Source organism: Oryzias latipes, chromosome 20 (assembly GCF_002234675.1).
Source record: "Oryzias latipes chromosome 20, ASM223467v1".
Lineage (NCBI taxonomy): Eukaryota > Metazoa > Chordata > Actinopteri > Beloniformes > Adrianichthyidae > Oryzias > Oryzias latipes.
Genome location: NC_019878.2, coordinates 25,854,148 through 25,879,627, shown reverse-complemented (window position 1 = coordinate 25,879,627; position 25,480 = coordinate 25,854,148). Strand labels below are relative to the sequence as shown.

Sequence of the window (25,480 nt, the reverse complement as noted above, 5' to 3'; positions counted from 1 at the left end):
AGATGAGAGCTGAGGGCCTCTTGTGTTGGACATATTTTACTTTAACAAGAGGGGTTATTAATCTTCAGACAAACCAGAGGTATGTCTGAATTAGGGATGGGTACCGTGCCCCGGTATTGAACCAGCCCCGGGGCCGCATTCTTCAAGACCGCAGTATCGTTAAGATCTGACCTGAACGGTTCTGCTATCGGTACTGCCACTGGAGAAGTTACTTTTTCTTTCTTTTTTGTGTCCCACAAAATATAATCGTTATCTGCCATATTTAACTCACCAAGTCAGTCAATTTTCCGTTAATTAATGATGACATTAATTTCGGTATTCTCGTTGAAGCTGAGAGCTCTGTCTGTCTATTTGTGTGCGGGGGGGGCGGGGCTGTTGTTCAGACAGCACGCGCGCGCACACACACAAGACAAGGCAGCGCACACACAGTAAGTGGCGATCTTGTAGGGGACACGTGAGCGCCCTAGACTAAGAACTAACGTTTCTGCGTAAAAATTATTAAGTTTGCCGACCATGCTGTCACCCTGTTACTACGATGACCGTATGTTGCGCTGTTTGTGCAGAACAGGCTGGGGCAGCGGGAGGGGTGGGGGGGGGCGTTGCACGCGGAGCATACAACAAACAAGTAGAGAGGCGGGGCTTAGACTCACCGCTTATGATTCCAGACCCGCGACAAACTATCAGCTGCTTCCTAATACTTAATAATAATTAATAACTAATGATAGTTGTCATCCGTAAAATTAATATCATTTATTGGGTTTACTGGATTTAAAGAAAAATAAATGGAGTTGGCAAAATAGAAAGGAGTCTGCATCAAAGTGAATTTGTTTCCATCATTTAACTTAACTTAACTCTGGTGTTTGACAGACAGAAAAGTCTATTCAAGGTTGTGGAAAATGGACAAAAGATCAAATGAAACATCACACTCATTAATAATAAGAACAATTAGATTAAATAATTAAATAAATATCCTGTCTGGAACATTCTCATGTATAAAGTAAAATGTTTTGCTAAAAAAAAAACAATGTTGTTGCATAGTGAGGAAATAAAACACTTTATGTTCTTAATTTGTTATTTATTTATTTATTTATTTTTTGTCCTCAAAAAGTATCGATAAGAGTACCGTTAAGAGTACCGGATCGATAAGCAGTATCGATAAGAGTAGTAGTATCGTTAAAACCTTAACGATACCCATCCCTAGTCTGAATAAACCCCTTTTGTAATTGAGGCCAAACTTTATTAATTTCAATCATGTTTGAAAATCTTTGGTGTTGGACCGGACGGAAAAGGAAAGAGGGGAAGAAGAGAGAGGGAGGGGGGTGGGTGATAGTGGGAGGGGGGGGGGGGGATAAGACCATGAAGCAGCATAGAGCAGACAGGTTTACTGGTTGTTTATCTTTACGGTAAGGTTCAAATGTAGTACAAAAAGGGCGGGGCCTGTCCACACACACTCAAATGTCATCAACACACCTGCTAGCTGCAAAAAATGTCCACATGTCAACATGTACACAAAATAGATAGTGTTCACGAACGCATACTTATGCCTTTAAACCAACTAGTGTGAAATCTTTCAGTCATTCAATCATGCAAACTATTAGTGCAAAGGTGAGCTAACACCTGTGCTCAGGTGAGTGTTTATGTTCTTCTAAAATGGATGGTGGAACGTGAAAAGAAGGAGGGAGAGTGCCCAGCCACCCCCACACCCAGACCCCTGCCGCAGCAGCAGCGGCAGCCGGAACCCCCCAACGCCACACGGCAGCAGGCAGGGAACAACCGCCCCCCGGGCGACCAAGACCGCCACCCAGGCCAGGGCCAGCAGGACCGCCGCGGGGCCCCCAGAGCCAGAGAGCAGGGAAGCACGGGGGAAAGAGAGCGGCGCCCCAGCCCAACCAGGAGAGCAGCTCCCCCACCCGCGCCGGAAGAGCCCAACGCAGGGCCCCACCGGAGAAGGGCACCCACAGCCCCAGACTGGGACCTTTTTTTTTTACTGTTGTTTACCCTCTTACTTCTTTTTCCCTTCATGCCACTCATAATTGGTCAATAAGTGTTTGTGCTGAGCAGGGAAGGGGTAGCGAAAGCTTGCTTCCCGCGCAGTGAAAGCAGTGCTAGGTGCAACAACACAGAAATGAGTGACACTGGAAAAAGAAGCAAAATCCAGGACCACTTCACTTTAAATGATAATGCGAAAAGAGAATTTAGAGTCTGCAAGAAAACAATTCCATCTAGAAGCTCCAGAACCAACCTGCACCTGAGAACTGAGAGAATCTTCTTTTTTTTTACTTGTACTGTCCAACAACTGAGCAAACAGATTAGAGCTGAAGGCTTTTTGTGTTGGACAGGTGAGAGAATCTTCTCCTAAACAGAGAAGATCATCACTGACTGAAGAAACAAGATCCGCTTCACAAAGCTGAGACACTTAGTGTTTTTGAATGCCAACCTTCACATTGGGTGTGTGTCAACGTGTTCAACTCAGCCCACGTTAAGGGGCGCCACTGTCCGCCGACTGCAGCCAGTTCTTCTTGTGGCACCCGTAAAAGGGGCAGCTGAAGAGCCAAAAAGTTGATACCTCAAAGCCTTTGATTTGACAGGCTGGGAGGCTCCTCCCCTGAGTCCTGCTCGTACACTTGAAGGAGTGCAAGACGGTCTCTGACTATAGGGTAGAACTGAGATTTACACCCGAGAACACCTAAAATCTAGAAAAACAAATCAGTAAAATTTTAAAAATAGCACATTTCATTGTCATTTTTTAGAGATTAAACTGCGTATTAAAAAACTGTTGCAATGACTTTTTACATTTTAACTAGTTCAAAAAATGCATAACTCTTGTGCTGTTGTCAAATCCTGTTTAGAATAATACACAAAAAGTTAACCAAGAAATACTGCAAGCCAGAGAAATGGTTGGGTTGAAGCCAGCAATCTTACACTGCCCTCTATTGGCTGATTGGTGAATCACCTACATGGTTTTACAGAAACAGAAGTTTTTTGAAGTGGTTTTTCTACTATGTGCAGCAGCAGCGTGTCAGTAAATTCTATTGAAATGCATGTAATTACACTTAATATGACCATTTGACCTTATTATGAACATTGTATTACTCTTAATAGGACCATTTGACCTTAAAATGACCGATTTCCTACACTTAATATGAAAATTTGACTTTATTATGACCATTTTATCACACTTAATATGACCTATTGACCATAAAATGACTGTATGAACTCTTTTACATGTTGACCTTTCATTTGTAGTTTGCCATTTTCCACACATTTAGCTGATTTTGTTTTTAAACTGAGAATGTTTCACTGTGGTTAGGTCTTCTCTGATCTTGTGTATCTCCAACAGTCCTCCATGTCCAGCATAGGCCTGGGCTCCCCTCCAGTGGAGGACAGGAAGGACAGAGCGAAGGAGGAGCATGAGTCCATCTCCCACAAACCGCTGGATGGTTCCTCGAGGAAAGGAGTTCCTATCGTCCCCGTATGATCGCTACAGCACTTTTTACTCTTCCACCAGCAGATGGCAGCAAACTACACAACTTCACAAATCTTATTTCATTTTGGTAGATTAAAAAACAACAACTGATGTTTAAAAATCAGATTTGTTCATTAAATGCTAAATCTGAAAGGTCAATCAGTTTTTTTATCGTCCTCCCCCAAAGTCCCAAAAGACCTTTTTGAGAACAGCTGGATTAGAATACAGGCTTATGTGGGTCTGAAGTGTCTTTGTGTTGTCCAGCAGATACCAACAGTACCTGATGGTAAACCGGTGCCACCCAAGCCCTCCACCCTGATCCCTCCAAACTCCAGCCATCGCCCTGTCTCTTTGTCTTCCTCTATGGGTGCGAGTCCTTCTCCAGAGCGACGGCACTCCCCCCTGACGCCACTGACGCTGGAGGAACTCAGGCATCAGCTGAAAGACTTAAGAACCTCCATAGATTTGCTAAAGAGCCAGCACAGGTAAGATGTTCCCACACTGCAGGTGTTATTTATTTTATTTTTTTTTGGTAACACTAATCTATTTTATTTCAGGCAGGAAATGAAACAGCTGACCAACGCTCTGGATGAGGAGAAGAGAATGCGAATTAGTTTACAGGTTTGACAACAAAGACATAAGTACTTCAAAACAGCATGATCCTCTCCATTTAATAAAATGTCATTAATTAATCAGTCATATTTAGCACTTTAAGAACCTAAAACATGAAACAAAATTGGTCTGCTTTTGTTCTTCAGGTGGAGGTAGATCACATAAAGAAGAGCTTGTCCAAATGAGGACAAACACCTCCATGCCAGCCACCATTTGAAAGTGTTCTCACTGTCGGTTTTGACACTTTATCCAAAAGTTTGTGCCAAATGATCATCAGGATCAGCAGATGTTCAGCACCATAACCACCATTGGCCACCTTCTCCCCTTGTGATGCCGCCTTATCAAATCTGAGTTTCTTCATTTCTCGTCTAAAGAGGCCTCTGTTTTGGGTTTCCTTTGTCTTTGGAGCTTGCTGTGCCACTGCTACTGATGCACCCTGGCTTCCTCCTGAGCGTCATGACGGTCTCAGAAAAAGAACCCAGTGCCACAGCAAAATGGCTGGTACTTGAAGGTTCTGGGGGTGAATGAAACGTCTGATGCTCCAGATGACCTCTGTGCTGCTCTAAGTCCACTCTGCGGCCTTCACTTCCTGTCTGCGCGTGTGTGAGAGTGACTGCTTTCCTGCCTTGTGAGGACTCTTATTGTTTCTGTTTGAAACACAGTTTAGTTCTGTTGTGGGACTGTTGTTGGACTGTATATGTTTTCCGTTAAAACTAAATTAGGATTGATGAAGATAGAAATGCTACTTTGAAGTTATGCTCATCTGAACCTGCATTTAATTGGGACATAAATATGAGAAAATGTCTGTTTTTCTTAATTAAAAGTTATTTTTATTAAGACTTTAGGCTGTCTGAATAAATCTTTAGTGTCTTGGAAATTGGTGGAAATGTAGGTATAGAGAACGTCATCTGAATCAAAGGAGACATTGTGAAGTACTATCATAAGTAAGTCTCTGTGTCAATCTGTCAGCCTTTTCCCAGAAATACATCCCTGTTAAACATATCTGCATCTTTAGGCCTAAGAATGTAGCAGGCAGAGCTTTACAGCAAAAATAAAACAGACCAGGTTTGTGAAAATGGCAAAGATAATATAGAAAAGAGTTTTGCATACAATGTTTAAAGTGCTTGTCACAGTTGGGGGGGGGGGGGGGGGGGGGTAGAAATCCTCCGCTCTGTTTGGATTTGATGTAGCCTAGAATGTTAGCGAGATGTTGCTAAGGTGCAAATACTTCTTCCTACCTCCTTTTCCTGTCATTTTTTTTTACTTTCAGTCACAAACGCATTTGATTCTGTTTACAGCTTCTGAAATAGCAAAAAGACAGTTCAAGCAATTGGTGCTAATTGTAGAAAATCTCCTGTGAAAAACACAGAAGTACAGCAAAGTTAAGCCGAGAAAAAGAAAAAATGGAATAGTACTATCTTTAAACAAGCGTAAATTCAAGTAAATGTTCTACAAAAAGATTGATTTAAGTAACATATCGATCCATTGATCAAGTGATTTATGGGATGGAATTGCATTTTTTCCCCGCTTAACATTGTGGCTCTTTCTAAACTGTACAGCCTTTTTTCTACTGAGTGGAAAGTGAAACTTGCATCACTGTCTGCAAGCATTTCTAGCTTTAATTTGCAAATTAAAAAAAAAATCTTTTAAGTTTACCTGGAACAGTGTTGTTTGGTTTTGTTTGTGCATTCATATGCAAAATTCCTGCATATGAATGCACGTCATAGAAAGATCAGTGAAGAAATCAAGTGCCTTTGGAACAGCAGTGGAAATGGTGCAGCATGTTTGATGGAAACTGGAGAGGATTCACTTAGAATTCAGTTTCTACATGCCTCAGTGAAATTGAAACGGAGAATGTGAGCTGAGGTCCGACTGCCGTGAGTTAACCCTTGTGCTGTCCTAGACACTTTAACGTTGGGAGGTGGGTCATATGGACCCACTAGACATTGCTCTGAACCTTTTTTCTTCAATGATTTGTGATCTTCACTAGTGTCCATGGATTACATGAAATCTTTCCACCTTTATCCACCTTTGTCATGGTAGGGAGAACACCTCAATGGAAGGGGGGGGGGTCATCTAAGACAGCACAAGGGTTAACCAGTACCATCTGCAGATCTTTTGGCTCTGCTGAGGTTTTTTTGTGTGGGATCCTGATAATGACAACTTTTTAAAAGGGCATGTGTGACAGAAACATCAGATTATTGTGATCTATTTTCTAATTATTGATCGTTTTACAGATGTTTTGACTCTGGCTTGGTTCCTTTGGGATCTCCCTGCTCTCAAAAAAAATATAACATACTTTTTACACATATTGTAGCTTTAATTCTTTGCATGAGTGAAGTTTTACTAACATCTGAGAATGTTATATCACTTCCCATTCATATTCACTGAGGAACAGATGATGTCGTTACCATTTCTGATGCAAGGATTTTCCGCTGTAAAGGTAGAGAATGACGCCCGATTCAGAGATGTATTTGTTTGTTTTTTACATTAGCATTTTATTTGAAGCATAAAAAGCACAAATTATTTCCAGAACTAAACTGAAACACCTGTGAGATGCTTTCATAATTCCTCTTTTATGCTTTAATTTTTATAATCCCTTGAGCAGAGACAGCTGCAGAGATGGGAGGTGATGCAGATGAAATTCAGCTTCATGGAATGTAGTTAAGTCCTCACTGGTGAAGATTTCAGCATGTGCATGTGTGACTGTGAGTTAGCCCTTTTCCCTTAAATGTGCACAGAATCACTGGCATCCTGTCACTGTGGCCTTCCTGTTTTGGATTCTGTACTTCTTCTCTTTTCTTCCTGTATTTCGTATGACAGAGAAAAACTGCTAAGACTGAGGCTACGAGTTGTTTTTGTCTTGGTCCTTTCTGTCCAGGATTCTGATATATATATACATATATATATATATACTTTTATATTTCAGTGTAATAAAGAGGCTATTGTGTACCACATGTTTACATTGTTTTTATTCATTTTATTTCTAATGTATAAATTGGCAGACTAAAAGCGTTAGAAAGAAAAGCAGAAGTCACTGTAACAAGGATGTAAACGACCGTAGAAACTGCAGGTGTAGCACCAGAGAAATTCCCTTATTGCAGAACAAACACACCATGGTTCCTGTCCAGCATGTGTTGAAGTGTCCTTGAGCAAGACACTGAAGCCCAGGCTGCTCCTGGTTACAGGTTGCCGACAGTGTTCGGCAGCAGAAACATCAGTGAGTTTGTGGGCAAACGGATCTGGGACCAAAGCGCTTTGGGCCTACTAAGAGGGTTAAAAATCCCTATAGAGGTAAACGCCATTTAGGAACTAACTTTGTAAATTATTCAGTGATATTTTCATGATTAACAGTTGTAGAGTAAAACCGGATGTTGGTTAAAATTGAGTCCTTCGTTTTACTATTCAGGACTCTTATCCAGGAAACGTTTGCCTGTAGTTTTCATGAGAACAAAGTTATTTAAAATTTTAAATGATAAAATTGGAAGTCGCTATTTTACAGTGAGATTCCTGTGCTAAACACAAAAGCTGATGACTTGATAAGAAATATATAGTCATGGTAGCAGATTATTTACTGAAAAAAATAGATGTGTAAATGTAGATTTTAAATTTAGTAAATCATTAGAATAAATAGGAAATCTAGGACCATCTGTCCCCTACCCCATCTCTGGTAGGGGGTACTGGGCCCTTGGCAACAGCGGCCGTGTTCTCTGGGTGCTGGCTTCCTGGGCCCGGTGGCCCTCTCTCCATGCAGGGAGATGTCTCTCTGGGAAGACCAAGAGCCGGGGATCAAATCACATCTGAGCCTGGGGGTGTGTGTGACCCTGTAATGTGAGTTCTGGTCCTTGCCCTTGAGCGCCGGCCTTCTCCAATGTTCCAACTTTGGGTGAGCCTGGTCGGGCCATGTTTACAACACTCATTGTGGACCCCCACCGCTCTGGGGCGTCTTCCTTTGGGGCAGGGTTACTGCAGGCTTACTCTCACCTGTACCAACCGCAGACTGGGTGGGTGGGTGGCTGCCTGAAGCGTAGGGCAGGTCTCCCTTGGGAGGTCTTGGCCTGTGCCTGGGGTCAGGGTGGGGGGATGCCCAGAAATCCTGGGTTGGGGTGGGTTGCTTGTCTGGGGCTGGGGGTGCTCTCCTGGGGCGGGGACCCAAATTGGGCCCTCCTGGCACGGCGGGGGGGCTGCTCCTCTGGTTGGGCTGGGACTTGCACTCTTCCTGCTCTCTGGCTTTGGTGGCCTCTGCGGCGGTCCTGCTGGCCCTGGCCTGGGGGGCGGCTGTTCTTTATCTGCTGACCCTCCTATCCCCCCCTCTCTAACATCCCTCTCTCTCTCTTCTTCCTTCCTTTTCTTTTCCGTCCGGTCCAACAAGATATTTCTACAAATATAAGATGAATAAAGTTTAGCCTGAATGACAAAGGGGTTCATTCAAATTTACTCCTAGTGTGTGAAGAGATTCATATCCCTGTTGTCAGTGGCGGTTTTTGATATAGGCGAAGTGGGCAGTGGACCAGGGCGGCACTTCATCGGGGATGGCATTTTCTGTGCCCGTTGCGTTACAAATAATGTGAAAAATTCAAAGAGGCAGCTTTGAGCTTTTATTTTGACATGCCTGCAGCTGCCAACACTTTACACTCTGTTTTAAATTCAACAAACTCTTAACAGTGTCTTCATCCTATTCCCTCTTCACACTTATGGTGCAAAAAAAAAAAAGGATGAAATAACTCAGAGTGAAACAACGTAAAACAGGCACATGAAAAGGAATCAGGCAGAAGAAAAACCGTGCTCAACCCAATTTCGACCAAAGCAGGCAATGGGGATTATTTCCCACAATTCCCTGCTCCGACACAGCAGACCCCACGCGCACGTGACCACCGCCCTCTGCTGCAAGACGCTTGCGCCCACACCTCTTTGAGGTAGTCTTTGGAACATAACAAGTCAAAAAACTCGAGAGGGGGGCGCAACTCACCGGTGGCTGGGTGAATCCCACTAACCGGTGATTGGGAGTCTTTTTCTATCTGACTATCAACTCTGAGGCTGCGCCTCCCGTCATAGGGAGCCGCGTGTGTCAGAGGGAAGGGGAGGGGTGGTGGGCGCAGACCAGTTTTCATGGATTGAGGTTTTTTGGAGGATTTCTGCTGTTGGTGTTGCACAAATTTAGGGAAATGCCAAATATTTTTGGAGTAATCCCACTGATGAGTTCTATGATTTATTTTTTAATGTTTTATAAGACCTAAACATATTAATCACAATAAGTTTTATTTTTTAGATCTAATCCCTCAGATATGTTTCACAAAGACACACACAGGACGTCACACATTAAGAAATTATTGCTAAAAATGAAGCAGGAGTCCAGCTCTAAAAAAATGCTCTAAAAAATGATAAAAGAGCAAAAAAAAAAAAACGGAATTATTTGATTTGTTATTTCTTATTATTATTTCCAGGCTTTCTTTGTTTTATTCTGCAGCATGTTCATATTTGTATAATTTTGACAGAATATATTTCTATGGAGAGCAAAATATTATATGTTATTTAAGGTTTAACTTGAGTTACTCTGGATTAATGTTCCTGTTTTTATTCATATTTATGTTCAAAAAGTTCAGTTTAAAAGGTTTAAAAGTTTAGCTTTAGTGTGTTCAGTAAATGTTTATCTTCTTCTGCCCAAAACCTTAAGCGTGTTTTTAACTTAGGCCCCTGTGTGACTGAGTTTGACCCCCCTGTAATACCAGTCTAGAAAATGCATTTTTTGTGTAAAATGGCTAAATAGAAGATAGGGAACACAGCAGGGTGTGTTCAAATTTTGTATGTATGCGGGGGGGGGGGGGGGGGGGGGGGGGGGCGCTGGTGGGGAGTAAGTTAGTGTAGAAGCGCCACTGCCTGTTGTAACGGTAAAATATGTCCAACACAAGAGGCCTTCAGCTCTCATCTATTTGCTCAGCTGTTGGACAGGACAAGTTAAAAAAAGACCAGTAAATGTTTACACATAAGGGATGAAATAATTCTATTTATACAAGATAACGTTTGTAGAGAACAGAAGAAATCCTCTGTGGTTCTGTTGGAGACAGCAACTGAGAACATTTAGAAAGCACTTTGGTGCTAATCAAAAACCTGTGAAAGGGAATGACTAAACTGCCATTTTCAGAGTAATATGAAAACAAGCTCATCCAAAAGTTTAGATTCAAAATGTTGCTGTAACCCTGTTTTATGATTCTAATGATTTAATTATTTTAATAATTGTCTGTTATTGTTTTTTTATCCCAATACTCTTTTTTGATGGGCCACCTGTAGCTCCTTTTATTTTACTTTATCAAAGGTCTCACCTTTTGGCAGGCCACAGTTGTCTAAAAAATTAAAGATAAGATCTAAGTTTTTTTTATTTGTAGGTTTGGATCTTTTTTCTCTCTTATGTGAATCACAAATCTGTCTTTAAATGGAACAAACTGACCACAAAAACAACAATTAATTTTTTACTGTTTTTAATTGATTGAATTTTCTTTACTCAGATCTTCTATGTTGTGATCAGAGTCCCGAATATTAAAATGGGAACCTGTGCAGACTCCATCAACAGTGGAATGACTTTCAAAAAAGTTCAACATGAAGTGCGTGGACCTGATCACGCAGGTCTGCGGAGGGTTTTGGTGGGTTTTCTGCGGCCCCTGGCGTGTCGTGAACCCTCTCCTGTTTCACCTCCTCCAACACAACACACCTGGAAAGTTTAACAAAAAACGGAAAGTAGGAAAACCCGGTGACCACAGAACGGCTGCGCATAACGGACAGAGGGGACTTTTAGATTTAGACTACCGGAAAACGTGTCGGACTGGTTATCTGCCGTTAGAAAACGTTAAACCGGACTAAACTGTGGCAAAACCCAACAGTTTCACTTTTGGATTCAACCCCCTCCCTCCCAGCGCGCGATCCAATGAGATCCAGTCCGCGCACGCGGGCGTATTGGTGCGAGATAATAATCCCAGCTGATGTGGGTTAATGAGGCGAATACGCGGCGGGACGAACTCAGACGGCGCGCGCGCGTCCAGTGAGGAGTCGCAGGAGCTGTCGGGATAAGGCTGCTGAGACGAGGACCAGCAGCCGGTAAATACCCAGAGTAACACCCCATGGAGACGGGCCAGAGCGCGCAGGGCACTGACATGGTCGGGGAGCACTCCCTGGAGCGGGCGGACGTGTGCAGCCCGGCGCCCCCGGCCCGGCAGCGCTCCCTGCGCGTGGTGTACGTCCTGAACGACGGGCTGAAGGCGGTGATGGCCAGCAGTCCCGAGTCCGGCGCGCTGCAGAGCCTGCAGCGCGCGTGCGACGCGGAAAGCGCGCTGCTCACCACCGTCACCTTCGGCAGGCTGGACTTCGGAGAAACGTCGGTGCTGGACTCGTTTTACGATGCAGGTCGGTGCAGCCGCGAGCCCCGAACAGAACTTGACATTTCAGAGACACCGCGATCACGTGACTGAAATGGTGTTTTTCATGACAGCTTCACGTCAGTTTCTGTGACGTCAGAGTTTAGTTTGGATGCATCCTGGTTCAGCTGTAAAAATATTGTAAGGATTTGGGTTTTGAACCTACAACCAAACCTTAAGTATTATTTGATTGGTGCGGTTTACTCTGGTCTAGTTTCACTGCTGGAATCCAGGTTTTAGGGAACATTTCATGTCTTTTCTGTAGAACTCCACTAAGCAAACTTTACATCTGAACACTTTCTGCAAACATGCTTGGATTTTATATGTAGAGCAGTACTTTTCCAGCTTCCTGAACAGATTTATGTTATTGGTTAAACATTTCATAGTGTTTTTGCTAGATACAGTCAGACATGTTTAATCGGTAGGTATTAGGGGTTAGGCTGCAAATGAAAGGAGAGACTGTAAAAGAACCATCAGCCCAATAATTCATCCTGTGACCTCTATGCCTAAATAAACAAGGCATTGTTCAGAATTTCTGCTGGGAAAGTTGAATAAAGCGATGTGACCGGAAGTCATGATGTGTTTTGACATGTGAATGGACAGCTTCCCCTCCTGTATCCTTGAGTCAGATCAGCATAACCTCCCTGATTTTAAGGGGTTGTAACAAAAACACAAACAAACCAAAATTTCCATGCTACAAATCCATAAAATCTACTTTTTCTTGCTCTTATAGCCGTTGTTTTGGTTTTGCAGCCAATGTAATTAAAAGTTTGTTCTAGTTTAAAGAAAAGGTTTTATGGAAACATGTCCTTGTGTTTCCACCTGACACTACCTGACTTTAGCTTGAAGATTATTATAATTATTCTTTATCATGAAACTAGGAGGTAAAATAATTTAAATGTGTTAATGTGTGGATGGACACAGCAGAGAAGACAATGTGGTCCGAAAAGCACAAGGATATAAAGATGCCACACCCTTCCCCTGGAAAAAATTGATCAATTTACATTTGCATAAAGATAACTTTTTGGTTTAAAAACATAGATTATATGAATGATAAAAAAAATACATTTCACAAGTTGGAAATGGTGTATACAACTATAGCGCTTTACTACCTTCTTAAAGGCCTAAAGTGCTTTACAGTCCAATTCACTCATGAACATATTCACACATTGCTGCTGAACACTGGCCACAACCTGTAACCACCAGGAGCAATGTGGGCTTCAGTGTCTTGCCCAAGGACACTGATGAATGGGCGGGCGGAGGAGGATCTGAACCTGCAATCCTTCTGATCAGAGGTGATCGCTCTCTTTTTTAAGTGCTTAATTGTTTATTTTAAAGAACTTTAATTAATCTACTTCTCTCTTTAAAAAAAGTAATGTTTTTGCATTATTTTATTTTTGGGTTTATATATTCCTGCTTTTCCCTGTGGCCTGTCTTTTATTTTGTGGGGGTACGTTGGCACCACATTGACCCCTCCCACAGCCCGTAGAACAGAAGGAAACTGTCCCATACGACAGTTTAAGCCCGACTGCCATGAGAGTGTTTTAAACATGGCATCCATAATAAATCCATTCAGTTCTGGTTTACAGAAAAATATAATCTTTGTGAAGAATTCGGAAATCAGAGTAAGGACAGAAGTTTATCCGACTGCGACTAGCCCAAATTTTGAACAGAACAGCTGGCAGCTTCCATCCATCTATCTTCATATTGTGCTCAATCCCTTTTGAGGTCACGGGGTTGCTGGAGCCTATCCCAGCTACTTTTGAGCAAAGGCGGAAAGGTTGCTCATTTGTCGCAGGACCAAGGTGGCAGTTTAACCGGAGTATTCTGCTGAGGATTTTAATGAGAACACCAGATTGCAATGACAGCTTCTCCAGTAAAGGCAGCTGGTGTGTAGTGTCTGCACTTCATGTCTGTTCCTGTCATCCTCCTACACTTTTATACTTTTCCACTGCTGCAGGGTTTTTATGCAGAGGGTTTTCTTGGAATTTGTGAGGTTGGTAGCTCCTGGAAGGACTTCCTTTAGTCTGACTCTTTATGCGTCAGGCAGAATTCATGCTTGGTTTTACCTGTTTAGATGAAACACAAACGCATAAGAGTTTGTATGAACCAGTCAGCAGTAAGTAAAAGTAAAAGCTCAAAAGATCGGTTGACATTTCCATTTCTGTTTCCTTTTGCAGACATTGCTGTTGTGGACATGAGCGACGTGTTTCGCCAGCCATCCCTGTTTTATCACCTGGGTGTGAGGGAAAGCTTTGACATGGCCAACAACGTTATCCTGTACCATGACACCGACCCCGACACTGCCCAGTCTCTGAAGGTACTCCCCCTGCCCACGCTGGAACAAAATGCTCCACCAGTTATTTACAGATGAGTGTGTTACAAAACAGCCTTGGCACGCATCACATGATCTTCAATGTATCTCCTTGCAGGACATGGTGGCTCAGAAAAACACAGTAAGTGTCTGCATGTGTCTGCATGTGCGTGCTTCTGTGATTCATGAGAATACACCCTCTGTTACTATTTCTAGGAAAAAGCTCAGATTGCATTTAGGAATGCACTCACACACCTATTCTCACTTAGGAGCTACATGGAGCCACATGTGCTAAACAAGTGTGTGAAGTCCTGGTTTACATTTAGCAGATGGCTTTCCAAGAAACTGGTACTTAATGTATGTGTGGTGTCTATGCCTGTGTTCGCGGAGTAGGCTGCTCGCCCCCCAGCATTAGGGTTTCCCTGGGTTCAGTTGCCTCCAGAATATAGGGGCTCTGGACTACGAAACAAAGTAGGTACCAGGAACTTACTGAAGCTTGCTGGGATATTTTCATTTAAAGGCTGCAGATATTAACAACCAAAGAGCTGAGTTTGCAAAAAAAACTCTGTTTTACAAGAGTCTGTCCAAAAGCTTTTTAAAGCTGGAAAAACACTAATCTGCTCATCATATGATGCTGTTGTCTTTGCATTGAACTGATCTGCACATTAAACAGCATGTAAGCCCCCCCCCACCAACACACTGTTGTGCTGCATGTGTTTTCATGAAATAAGAGTGTTTCAGTTGCATTTAAAGACTCAAGTGAACATCCAGAATGTTCCTCTCTTGAAATATGTGTGTTTTTTATTCCTTTGCAGGCATCCAGCGGGAACTACTACTTCATCCCCTACATAGTGACCCCCAGCCATGAGTACATGTGCTGTGAAAGTGATGCACAGCGCAGGGCCAGCGAGTACATGCAGCCAAGCTGGGACAACCTGTTAGGGCCGCTGTGCGTTCCCCTCACCGACCGGTTCACCAGCCTCCTAAAGGACATCCATGTGACCTCCTGGTGAGAAGAAAAACAAACTTCTGATGCATAAAATAATAAGAGATTTATTGTAATAAAAGGTCATAATTCACTTCATATCACATACATATATTGTTTAAAGACATGAGCATGTCCAACTTTTTGAATAAATTTAAAAGAAGCATAAAAAGCCTGAAAGTTTGGAGCTGCCTGAGATTGGAAAAAAATGTATTTGTAAAATTAAAAAAATCTTTATAAAGGTAATTAAGACTATGGAGGTATGGATGAAAGGTGGGTGGATGGATGGATGGATGGATGGATGGATGGATAGTTTCATGGATGGATGGATAGGTGGATGGATAGTTTCATGGAGGGATGGCCTTTATTGTCATCATTGTTACAACAACACATACATCTGCACTTTTCTCCCCCAAATTCAAGCATTTGTTGCACCTGGTGTTTACGGTCATTCCTAAGTTTGAGCATTAAGGAGTGTGATGGCCCACAGATAAAATGATATTTTCACTGGTTTGCATGACTCCTAATGTTACTAATGCCATCTGGTAGAGGGCAAAAGAGGCAGTAGTCAAGGTGTGAGGAGTCAGCTAGAGTCCTGTTTGCCTTCTGAAGTCCACATGTGTTTGTAATGTCCCAGTGTAAAGGGAAGGGCCAAGGATTGTGCCTTTTTTGCTGTCTTTGGGGTTTTTGTGTCCCAGTTGTGCTGCCAGCAAACCTCACTGTGATGCAATAATTCAATTCAACTTTATTTCATTTTTATTGCCCAATATTTACAACAATAGTCGTCTGAATGGGGTAATTGTGTAATAAACATGAATCATAAAGGACATAAAGTCACAGAATTCAATAGCTGATTGCAAAACTAAACTAAACAGACTTAAATTGGCATCCCTGTCCTTAGACCCTCCTTTTCTGTGAGGAAAAAATCCTAAAAAATAAAAACAGAATCCAGAAAAAAAGAAGAATCCTCAGGGGTGTCCAAATGAAGGAGGGATCCTCCCCCAGGACGGACAGGTGATGTACCAGAACTCTTACAGAAGAATTAACTTTTTTAACCCTACAACTACATAATTAAATAGTCCAGGAGATGGGCATCATCCAGATGAGTTGGGGGACGGCTGAGGGCGCGAGATAAGCCAGAGGCAGGATCCACAGCCAGGCGTAGAAGCAGTAGAAGATGCAAACCAGAGGGGAGGTACACTGTCAGGTACAGGAGCACAGATGAGCCAGATTTAAGGTCCACAGCCAAGTACAGGAGCACTACCCTCTGGGGGAGGGAAGTTGGAGGGACAGTACATGAATTGCACTGCACCAACAGAGGCATGGAGAACTAAATGATCAAGAATAGAGGAGAGAAATACATGAGAATAGAGGACAGAACCCCAGTGCACCATAACCCCAGCTTTTTGTAAGGCTTAAGGCCCGTTCACACCGGGACGAATTTCGCCGGCGATTTTCGCCGACGTTTAACGCCTCGTGACTAAACAAAGGGCACCAATGAGAGTGTGCACACCGACGCGAAAAAACGCCACGCGTCAAAGCGTCAAAAAAAAAAAAAACGCCTCGGGTTCGTTTTTTTTTTTCGACGCGTCGCGTCGAAATCTATTCGACCAATGAGAACGGCGCTATTGCACACGTGTCTGGAGCTTCTGAAGTTACAGTAAAACACAACTTGGGGGCGCTCAAACACAAAACTGCCTTGCTGAGCACACATACCAGCGAAGAAGATAGACGCCAAGTAGCGTCTTCACTGCCGCGAAGAAATAATGACTGACATTCTAAAATATCCCCGAACCAAGCACCAGTTGGAGCTACTGGTGCTTGAAATATTCATGTTTTCTTTGTATGATTCTGACAAGCGCGTAAATACTTGCTCTCTTCTTCTGAGTGAAAAGCGACTTTAAGAAGCATAAAGTTGCGCAGCGCCACCTTGTGTACAGGAGTATTTCTGTTTTACATTAAGCGCCATCTAATGTCAGGGAATGAAATTGCATGTTCGCTCGGCTCATCGTCAGCGAAAATCGCCTGGGTGTGAACACAAAAAACGTGGCGAAAAACGCTGGCGAATAACGCCTGGCGAATATTCGTCCCGGTGTGTACGGGCCTTTAAGCTAAGGGTTCTGGTCAGGGCTAGGTTTAAAGGGGGGCGGGGGGGGGGGGGGGGGTAGAGGGCAGTCTTATCAGTAGTCTGTGGGTACAGTTGTGGATATATTGTAGTGCAGGCAGGATTTAGGGGGTCCCTTGAAAATATTCGTGTGGTTGCAATGGGATCAGATCATCCCTTGAAGTGTGTGTGGTGCAGGGGTAGGGTCAATAGGCCAGCATGCAGTGGAACAGCAAAGTCCTGCGGCTGTTTGGCGTCGAGATGGCATTTTTTTGAGAGTCTTAAAAAGTGGAGTCTCTTCCTTGCCCACTACTGGAGCTTGTCATACATCAGCCGCATCCTCACCAAAAAACCTGAAGGATAAAACATACTCCAGACAGCATTTGTCTGCTATGAAGGAGTGCATGCTCTTCTCTTCCTCCAGTTCGCAACTGTCTTCTTGGTTTTTACTGGTGCTCAGTAAAAGATTTAGTGAACACAAGGATGCAAGCCACTGGCCCTGGGTCCCTGTACGCCGTCTCATTCCTCGCCAGAGTTAAGACCATCACTGTTCTTTTGTCCACAAACTTGACTGTAATGTTTAAGTGGTGCAACGGGACTCAGTCTTGAGAAATCTAAAAATACAAAAATAGGCTCTGCATGCTGGCCTGAGGGTCGTCTGTGCTGAGTGATCTGGAGAAGGGTGTGCGCTTCCTAATACTTCCTGTTTGAGGGTGCTCCATTAAGAAGTTGAGAACCCACTCAGATAAAAGAAGGTGAACGCATCAGTCAGCTTTATGTTGAAGATACCAGTAGGGTTTTAAACATGGAGCTATAGTCCACAGAAAGTATCCTGACATGGTTCCTAGTATGTCCGTGTCAATTTCTGCAGGTGGGGGATCACCTAATGACCTGTGTGCTTCGTGGTAAACTGATGATAATCAAAGTCTGGAAGAAAGTATGATTTAAGGTGCTGAAAAACAAGCTTCTTCAAGCGTTTCATGACTTCAGACATCAATGCTGTAGAGGCGGCTGATGGTGGATTTGTTTGAACTATGGTCCATCTCAGGGAGGTGATGAAGATCAGGACTGGCGACAGTTCACCCTGACGGGCCCATCATGCTCGTCTCAGTCCTCCATGTTGGACTGCTGCTTTTTGGGGTTTACAGTCGTCTTCCTGTGGTACATCTTGATTTCCATGATTCTTTTTCAGCTTTAAAAAGGCAGATTCTCACCTCATCTCACCTGAGCTCACCTCAGCTGTTATCTGTTTTTTGAATGTTTATTCTCCTTTTCCTGCAGTGCATCCTTTAAAGACACTTTGCTCAATGACATAAGAAAAGCCAGGGAGAAATACCAGGGAGAGGAGCTGGCAAAGGAGCTGACCCGCATAAAGCTGAGAATGGATAACACTGAGGTCCTAACGCAGGATATTGTTATGAACCTTCTGTTTTCCTACAGAGACATACAGGTGCAGCTCCTGACTTCTCTATCATCATGTTGACACCTTTAAATCTCACTCACCCGCTCACCATTTCATGAACAGGACTATGATGCCATGGTGAAGCTAGTGCAGACTCTGGAGCTGTTGCCCACTTGCGACCTGGCCACCCAGCCCATGATTCAGTTCCACTATGCCTTTGCCCTCAACAGGTAAAAAACACACACACATACACATACACATTATCACTACCTATTGTATGTTTCTGACTACCACAGCAACTTTCCCATAACCAAATGTTTTATGTCTGAATGTTATCTGGAATCATTTGTTTTCCATAACTTCAGGAGACGTTAAAGTGAATTTCATGGTGATTGAAATAAAACTTTAGATTTTAAACATTTAGTTGCATCCTAAAGTTTTTGGAAAAAAATAAATCAAATAAAAATAAATGTCATTTGTTTTTTCAAAATACCATAAAGTAATACCATTAAAACTCACAATAACTACCATCCTAATGGAGCAATTGTCGAACATGTTCCACAATAAATTTACAATAAATAACAATAAATGAATTTCAAAACTACAGGAGCTTGTGTGTTTGGTTTATTAAAATGGGAATGTGTGCAGGAGGAACAGTCCTGGAGACCGAGAGCAGGCTCTGAAAGTTATGCTCCAAGTGCTGCAGTCGTGTGAACACCCAGCGCCCGACATGTTCTGCCTCTGTGGACGAATCTACAAGGACATCTTCCTCGACTCGGACTGCAAAGACACAATCAACAGGGACAATGCCATACAGTGGTGAGAATACTTTTCTTTTCTTTTTTCTCTGTATTTTCTATTTTATTTTATTTGCATTTCTTTCTTGCTTGTATTTTTTTAACTTGTCATGTCCAGCAGCTGAGCAAATCGATCAGAGCTGAAGGCCTCTTGTGATGGACAGGTTTTACTGTTACAACAGGGGGTTATGAATCTTCTGACACACACGGTGTATATTTGTATAAACCCCTTTTGGATTTGAGGCTAAACTTTATATTTATTATGTTTGGATACATTTCTTGTTGGACTGGACTTAAAAGGAAAAGGTGGATAGAGAGGGATGTTAGAGAAGGGGAATAAGGGTACAAAAGAAAGGGGAGAGAAAAAAGGGGTTGAAGAAGTTGAAGGATGATTAGAAGAAGAAGTAGGGGGTTAGGGTAAGGGTAGAACTAAAAAGCAACAAGTTTCTAGAGGTTTATCATCATTGTGGTCAAATGTATGTGTTAGTCAAAAGGGTGGGGCCTGTCCACAGACACACTTGTCCACAAGCTCAGATATTAGAAACACACTTATTGGCTTCAAAAACACCTTAACACATACAAATCAACTAGGGCTGAAAAAATTCATTTTGACAATTTGATTCATATCATAATCTGTGGTTGACCTACGATTCATAGTCGATATAGGTTCATGTTAAACAATCCGATTGGATCCGATGCATTGGCCTAAGATTGATCCAGAGCAAAACTTCAACCAGTGTGACTCATTTTGTGGTACAAGCGCCAAATTTGGCAGGAATGTACCGTAGAATCCCTTCTTTCAGAAAAGCACGTTAGCCACGAGAGAAATCCCAAATAGCGGCCATTTGTAAAGACTGCAGCCATAGACTGAATTGTAACAAAAATATTCAATGTCTACTTGCCCTCGTCTCAAGAACATGGGCCGTTCAGGCACAAAATGTTGTCTTTAAACTTGAGAAGCACCTCCACTATTTTTATTTACATGTATTACATACTTTTTTAAACTGATAGATTTTCTCGTGGCTAACATGCTTTTCTGAAAGAGGGGATCATAAGATACATACATGCCAAATTTGATGCTTGTACCACAAAGTCCATGATCATTTTTAATAACCGGCTCCCTATCCAAATGGTCACAAGAACAGTTAGACAGCTGGTTCCAATTGCAGCAGGTTTCATTGGGACAGCTAACTGTCCACAAAGCTAAATCTAGGTCAGGCAGCCAGGGGTCAATAATGAGCATGGGAGCGTCAGGGAAGAAACGGGAGTAGTCAGGATCCAGGTGAGATTCAGTATAGGCGGCAGGCAAACTGAGTCAGAGACAAAACAGGATCAGGAAATCAGAAGAACAGATCTGAATACAACGCTTTGTAAAGAAGGCAGAGTGACACAAACAATACTTCACACTGAGTGAGGCTTAGTGCAGTGCTTAAGGCAAGGCAAGGCAAGTTTATTTGTATAGCACAATTCGTACACAAAGTAATTCAAGGTGCTTCACAAAACAGAAAAATGCATTAAAATCACAATACATCATAGAAATAATCAACGTAAAATTTACTTTAAAAGAAAATAAAAAATAAAAAAAATAATAATAATTGAAAATTGATTTAAAAATAAAGGAAGGAAAGGAAAGAAAAGAAAGATAGGACCTTTCAGTCATATACACGGCTAAACAGAAACGTTTTAAGTCTAGATTTGAACATGAACACAGAAGACGCCTGTCTTACGACTTCAGGGAGGCTGTTCCAGATTTTAGCTGCAGAATATTGAAACGCTGATTCCCCTTGTTTAGTTCTGACTCTGGGAATCAACAGGAGGCCGGCCCCTGAGGTCCTCAGATGGTTCATATGGCACTAACATGTCAGAGATGGACTTTGGTGCTCGGCCATGGAGAGACTTGTACACAAGCAGAGCTGCTTTGAAGTCTATTCTTTGAGGTACAGGGAGCCAGTGCAGAGACCTGAGCACAGGACTAATGTGATCATACTTCCTGGTTCTGGTCAGGACTCCAGCAGCAGCATTCTGGATGTACTGAAGCTGTTTTACAGCTCGTTTGGAGAGGCCGGTGAGCAGGCCGTTACAGTAGTCTAACCTACTGGAGACAAATGCATGAATAAGTATCTCCAGGTCTGGCTTTGACACTATGTTTTTGATTTTGGCAATGTTTTTCAGATGGTAAAATGCTGCTGATGTTACTGACTTGATATGGCTGTTAAAGTTCAGGTCAGAGTCCATGATTAACCCTAGATTTCTGACTTGATTTGAGGGTTTAAGAGACAGAGAATGAAGGTAGCTGCTGACAATTTCTCTTTGTTTCTGTGGGCCAAAAATAATAACTTCGGTCTTGTCTGAGTTTAGCTGGAGAAAGTTGTTCTGCATCCACGCACTGATCTGTTGGAGGCAGTGGCTGAGTGAATCCACCGGCCCATATTCACCTGTTGTCAGTGACACATAGATCTGAGTATCATCTGCATAGTTGTGATAAGATATGTTATTACTGCGTATTAACTGCCCTAGTGGCAGCATGTAGAGGTTGAACAGAAGGGGTCCCAGGATCGATCCCTGGGGCACACCACAAGTCAAGGCCATGTAGTCTGAGACACAACTCCCAATTTCAACAAAATATTTCCTGTCTTCCAGATAAGACTTGAGCCAACTTAGGGCAGATCCAGAGATGCCAACCCAGTCTTTGAGTCTGTGCAAAAGGATCCCATGATCAACAGTATCAAAGGCAGCGCTCAGGTCTAGCAGGATTAAGACAGAGACTTTTCCATCATCAGTGTTCAGGCGGATGTCATTGGTTACCTTTATAAGAGCAGTTTCTGTGCTATGATGGGGTCTAAAACCTGACTGGAAAACATCAAATGAATTGTTTAATAAGAGAAAATCAGTGAGCTGTTGGTAGACAACTTTTTCAAGGACTTTTCCTAAAAATGGCAGATTAGAGATAGGTCTGTAATTATTCAGTACAGTGGGACCAAGACCGCTTTTCTTCAGGAGAGGTTTAATGACTGCAGTTTTTAAGGCCTCTGGAAATATTCCAGATTGAAGAGACATGTTAACTATTTGAGTAATTGATGGCAACACACTGTTCAGGACAGACTTTAGAAATCTAGTGGGTAGCACATCAAGGCAGCATGTAGACGAGCTCAGACGGGTGATGGTCTCTTGGACAGTTTGGTCAGTGACAGGTACAAAGTGAGTCAGCTTAGAGTGAGTAGGTGGCCATTCGATAGTTATGTGTTGTGGAGTTGATAGCTTTTTTAATGCCCTGAACCTTGTCATTAAAAAATACAGCAAACTCATTACATTTAGGTGTGCAAACCAGTTCCATTGGTAGCTGGGTTGGAGGGTTAGTTAATCTGTTTACTGTTGTGAACAGGACACGAGAGTTGCTGCTGCAACTTCCAATGATTTCAGAGAAGTACCTTTCCCTTGTTCTGCATAAGATCTGGTTGTAAGCGTACAACTCCCCCTTATACATTTCATAATGAACCTGGAGTTTTGACTTGCGCCACTTTCGCTCAGCTCTGCGGCACTGTTGTTTCTGTGCCCTGACTAGATCATCGTTCCTCCAGGGAGCTTTCTGTCTATGTTTTCTCAATTTAACCTTCATAGGGGCAATGGCATCCAGAACATTCAAGATGCTAGAAGTAACAGAATTCAGCATTTCATCAACATTGGCACCAGAGGCGTTTTCAGGGTTAATCATTTCTACAAACTGTGCCCTAGTGCTCTCATTTATTTGTCTCCTTTGGACAACTGCAGGGCCAGGCGGTGGTTTGGGAGCAACAGACAGGTCAAAGAATACACAGAAATGATCAGAGAGGGCGACATCAACCACACTGACATTGTAAATATTAACCCCCTTTGTGATGAGCAGGTCCAGAGTGTGCCCTCTGCTGTGGGTGGGGCAACTTACATGCTTAAGTAGACTGTGAGCGATTGCAAATGAGTCAGGTGTGCGGCATCCAAAAAACTGTGCGCTGGGGTTGCTGGGAGATGTAGTGCAATTAGTACTCTGGAGACGGTTCCCACTGGTGACCAGAGGGGGAGACAGAGTTCTGATTTCTGACACAAAGAATCCAAAAGGAACATTATTAGAACATTCTAGCACACTGTAAGGTCACATGTCTTTGCTAAATTCAAAGTGTTTCCACACATTAGACTGGAATGATGGACTGATATCACATGTGTGTTTTCCGCTGTGATTGGTCGTTTTTGTGTTTTAGTAAAATAAACTTACAGTAGCTCAATCCAAATGGTATTTCCCAATGTTGAAATAATCATTTCTTTTTGAACTGATATTTGTAACAGTTTAAGTCGACTCGATTAACAACTTGCCTCAAAATGATTGATTTGATTGGATCATAGGAACTGAAAAGGATTCATTGATTAAGTTAATTAATATCTCTTATGTCAACATGTCCACAACACAATTAAAGCTTACACACATATTTATGCATAAAAATAAACACACGTCAAGGATGCATGCTAGTTGTGGAAAGGTGAGCTAACACCTGTGCTCAGGTGTGTCTGTCAGTGATTCTCTGTGTTCTGATGTGATGGAATTTAGAAAGTGAGACAAAAGAAGGGAAGTGCCCATAACCCCTGGTGACAGCAGTGCCCCCCCCCCCCCCCTTCACACACACATCTGCATGGGAACGCAGATCACAGGCTTCTGTTTAACTGTTGGCTTCTCCCTCTGCAGGTACAGGAAGGGGTTTGAGCTGCAACCCACCCTCTATTCTGGCATCAACCTGGCTGTTCTGCTCATAGTTGCAGGACAACAATTTGAGAACTCAATGGAACTGAGAAAAATAGGTATCCTCACTTATCACATCTTTTTGTAATGTATATGGACCACTCAAAAAAATCAAAGGCCAGGTGTTTCAAAACAGACGTGTATGTTCTTTTAGGCGTCAGGTTGAACAGCCTGCTGGGCCGCAAAGGTTCTCTGGAGAAAATGAACAACTACTGGGATGTAGGGCAGTTCTTCACAGTTAGCATGCTGGCCAGCGACATCCCCAAAGCCACTCAGGCTGCTGAGAAGCTCTTCAAGCTGAAGCCACCTCTATGGTAAAACCCTCATCTTTGTGTCTGTGATGTTCATTTATACTGATTTGAAGGATCTTTACTTTTTCTTTATAAAGATTGATTTTTTTGCTTTTCCAACTATTTGTCTTTAAAACATGTAATAAGCGTGCCAGCTTTTTGTCTCTTTTACCGTAGTGACATAGGAGTCAAAACGTTCAAGTTCAGGGTGAGAAAAAATGTAACAAATGTCTGTTGTGATTTACACAACCATTATGGATCCATTCATGACCGAACAAAAAGGTTAAAGTTGTGTGAAGATGTCTTTCTAAGGATTCTCATTCACAACCTGTTGTATCAACTTGCTCTTTTCAAATGAGAAAACTAGTTTTTAAACAGCAACTTTTTCTCTGACTTGCTACAAAATATTTAATCTTCATTTCAACACCAGTTTTATTCCAACAAAGCCTTTTCTTTGCTGAAAAATGTTTTTTTGTAGTTTCATTTTTAAGGCCATGACTTGGGCCTCATAATGAAGTTTTGTATTAACCTTCTTCAGGTATTTGCGTTCTGTGGTTCAGAACCTGCAGTTAATCCAGAGGTACAAGAAGCAGTCGATGGAACATTCTCCTCAGCGAGAGCGACTGGATTTCTGGATGGACATCATAGTTGAGGCCACACAAGGAACCACCAACAGACTGCGCTTTCCGGTAAAGGAGCACTTAATCAGACACGCTTTCCTCCATGTTTCACCGCACATGCTGCCATTGCTTATCTGTTTTTGCCTCTAACAGGTGTTGATTCTGGAGCCCACAAAAGTTTACCAGCCGTCTTACGTTTCAATTAACAATGAAGCAGAAGAGATGAATGTCTCCATCTGGCATGTTTCTCCTGCTGAGACGGTAAGAACGTTCGGACAAAATTCACATCATCTGTAAAACTTGTAGAGATGAGAACGTTTTTCTGAATTTTTGGGAAGTTTACAAGGTTTTTCAAACACTCAGTGGAGTAGTGGCTGCCACTGCAGCCTGATGGTTGGGATCCCAGCTGTATTCTTTTCTTCAGCCCTCTTTGAAGCTGTACATAAAGTTAACACAGAGAGAGCACAGACACAAAAACCAGTTTCATAAGTCGATTGGAGGTTTTAATTAAGGACATCCTGGCAGGGTGTACTCTGCCTTCACCCAAAGACGGCTACTATGTAACCTTAATGACAAACACGGATGTAAATAATGGATGTATACGAAGACTTCCTAAGAAAGTCTCTGACATATTGTTTAAGCTTTTCTCATAATGTACTCAAAGTGTGGAGTTGGTGAACTGTGAAACTATATTAAGACTGATTGGAAACTAAAGGAGA

At 42.6% G+C, this 25,480-nt stretch overlaps 2 protein-coding genes across 5 annotated transcripts in view; both read left to right on the top strand.

The window, feature by feature from the left end:
* Window positions 1-5,740, top strand: part of sh3kbp1 (SH3 domain containing kinase binding protein 1) — a 45,649-nt gene extending 39,909 nt beyond the window's left edge. For 2 of the 3 annotated variants that reach the window (XM_011489134.3, XM_011489132.3), the window contains 4 exons: window positions 3,341-3,472; window positions 3,731-3,951; window positions 4,024-4,087; window positions 4,225-5,740. In XM_011489134.3, the coding sequence (XP_011487436.1) occupies window positions 3,341-3,472; window positions 3,731-3,951; window positions 4,024-4,087; window positions 4,225-4,263 (456 nt within the window). In that variant the 3' untranslated portion in view covers window positions 4,264-5,740. The remainder of the gene's footprint in view (window positions 1-3,340; window positions 3,473-3,730; window positions 3,952-4,023; window positions 4,088-4,224) is intronic. The other variant, XM_011489133.3, reaches the window with a different exon arrangement.
* Window positions 5,741-10,452: 4,712 nt separating this feature from the next.
* The window catches only part of map3k15 (mitogen-activated protein kinase kinase kinase 15), a 33,496-nt gene continuing 18,468 nt past the window's right edge, over window positions 10,453-25,480 (top strand). The window contains exons 1-12 of one of the 2 annotated variants that reach the window (XM_023950067.1): window positions 10,453-11,473; window positions 13,665-13,804; window positions 13,917-13,940; window positions 14,192-14,269; window positions 14,614-14,807; window positions 18,169-18,337; window positions 18,413-18,519; window positions 18,938-19,108; window positions 23,798-23,910; window positions 24,006-24,165; window positions 24,680-24,830; window positions 24,915-25,022. In XM_023950067.1, coding sequence (XP_023805835.1) covers window positions 11,191-11,473; window positions 13,665-13,804; window positions 13,917-13,940; window positions 14,192-14,269; window positions 14,614-14,807; window positions 18,169-18,337; window positions 18,413-18,519; window positions 18,938-19,108; window positions 23,798-23,910; window positions 24,006-24,165; window positions 24,680-24,830; window positions 24,915-25,022 — 1,698 coding nt within the window. In that variant the 5' untranslated portion in view covers window positions 10,453-11,190. The remainder of the gene's footprint in view (window positions 11,474-13,664; window positions 13,805-13,916; window positions 13,941-14,191; window positions 14,270-14,613; window positions 14,808-18,168; window positions 18,338-18,412; window positions 18,520-18,937; window positions 19,109-23,797; window positions 23,911-24,005; window positions 24,166-24,679; window positions 24,831-24,914; window positions 25,023-25,480) is intronic. The other variant, XM_023950068.1, reaches the window with a different exon arrangement.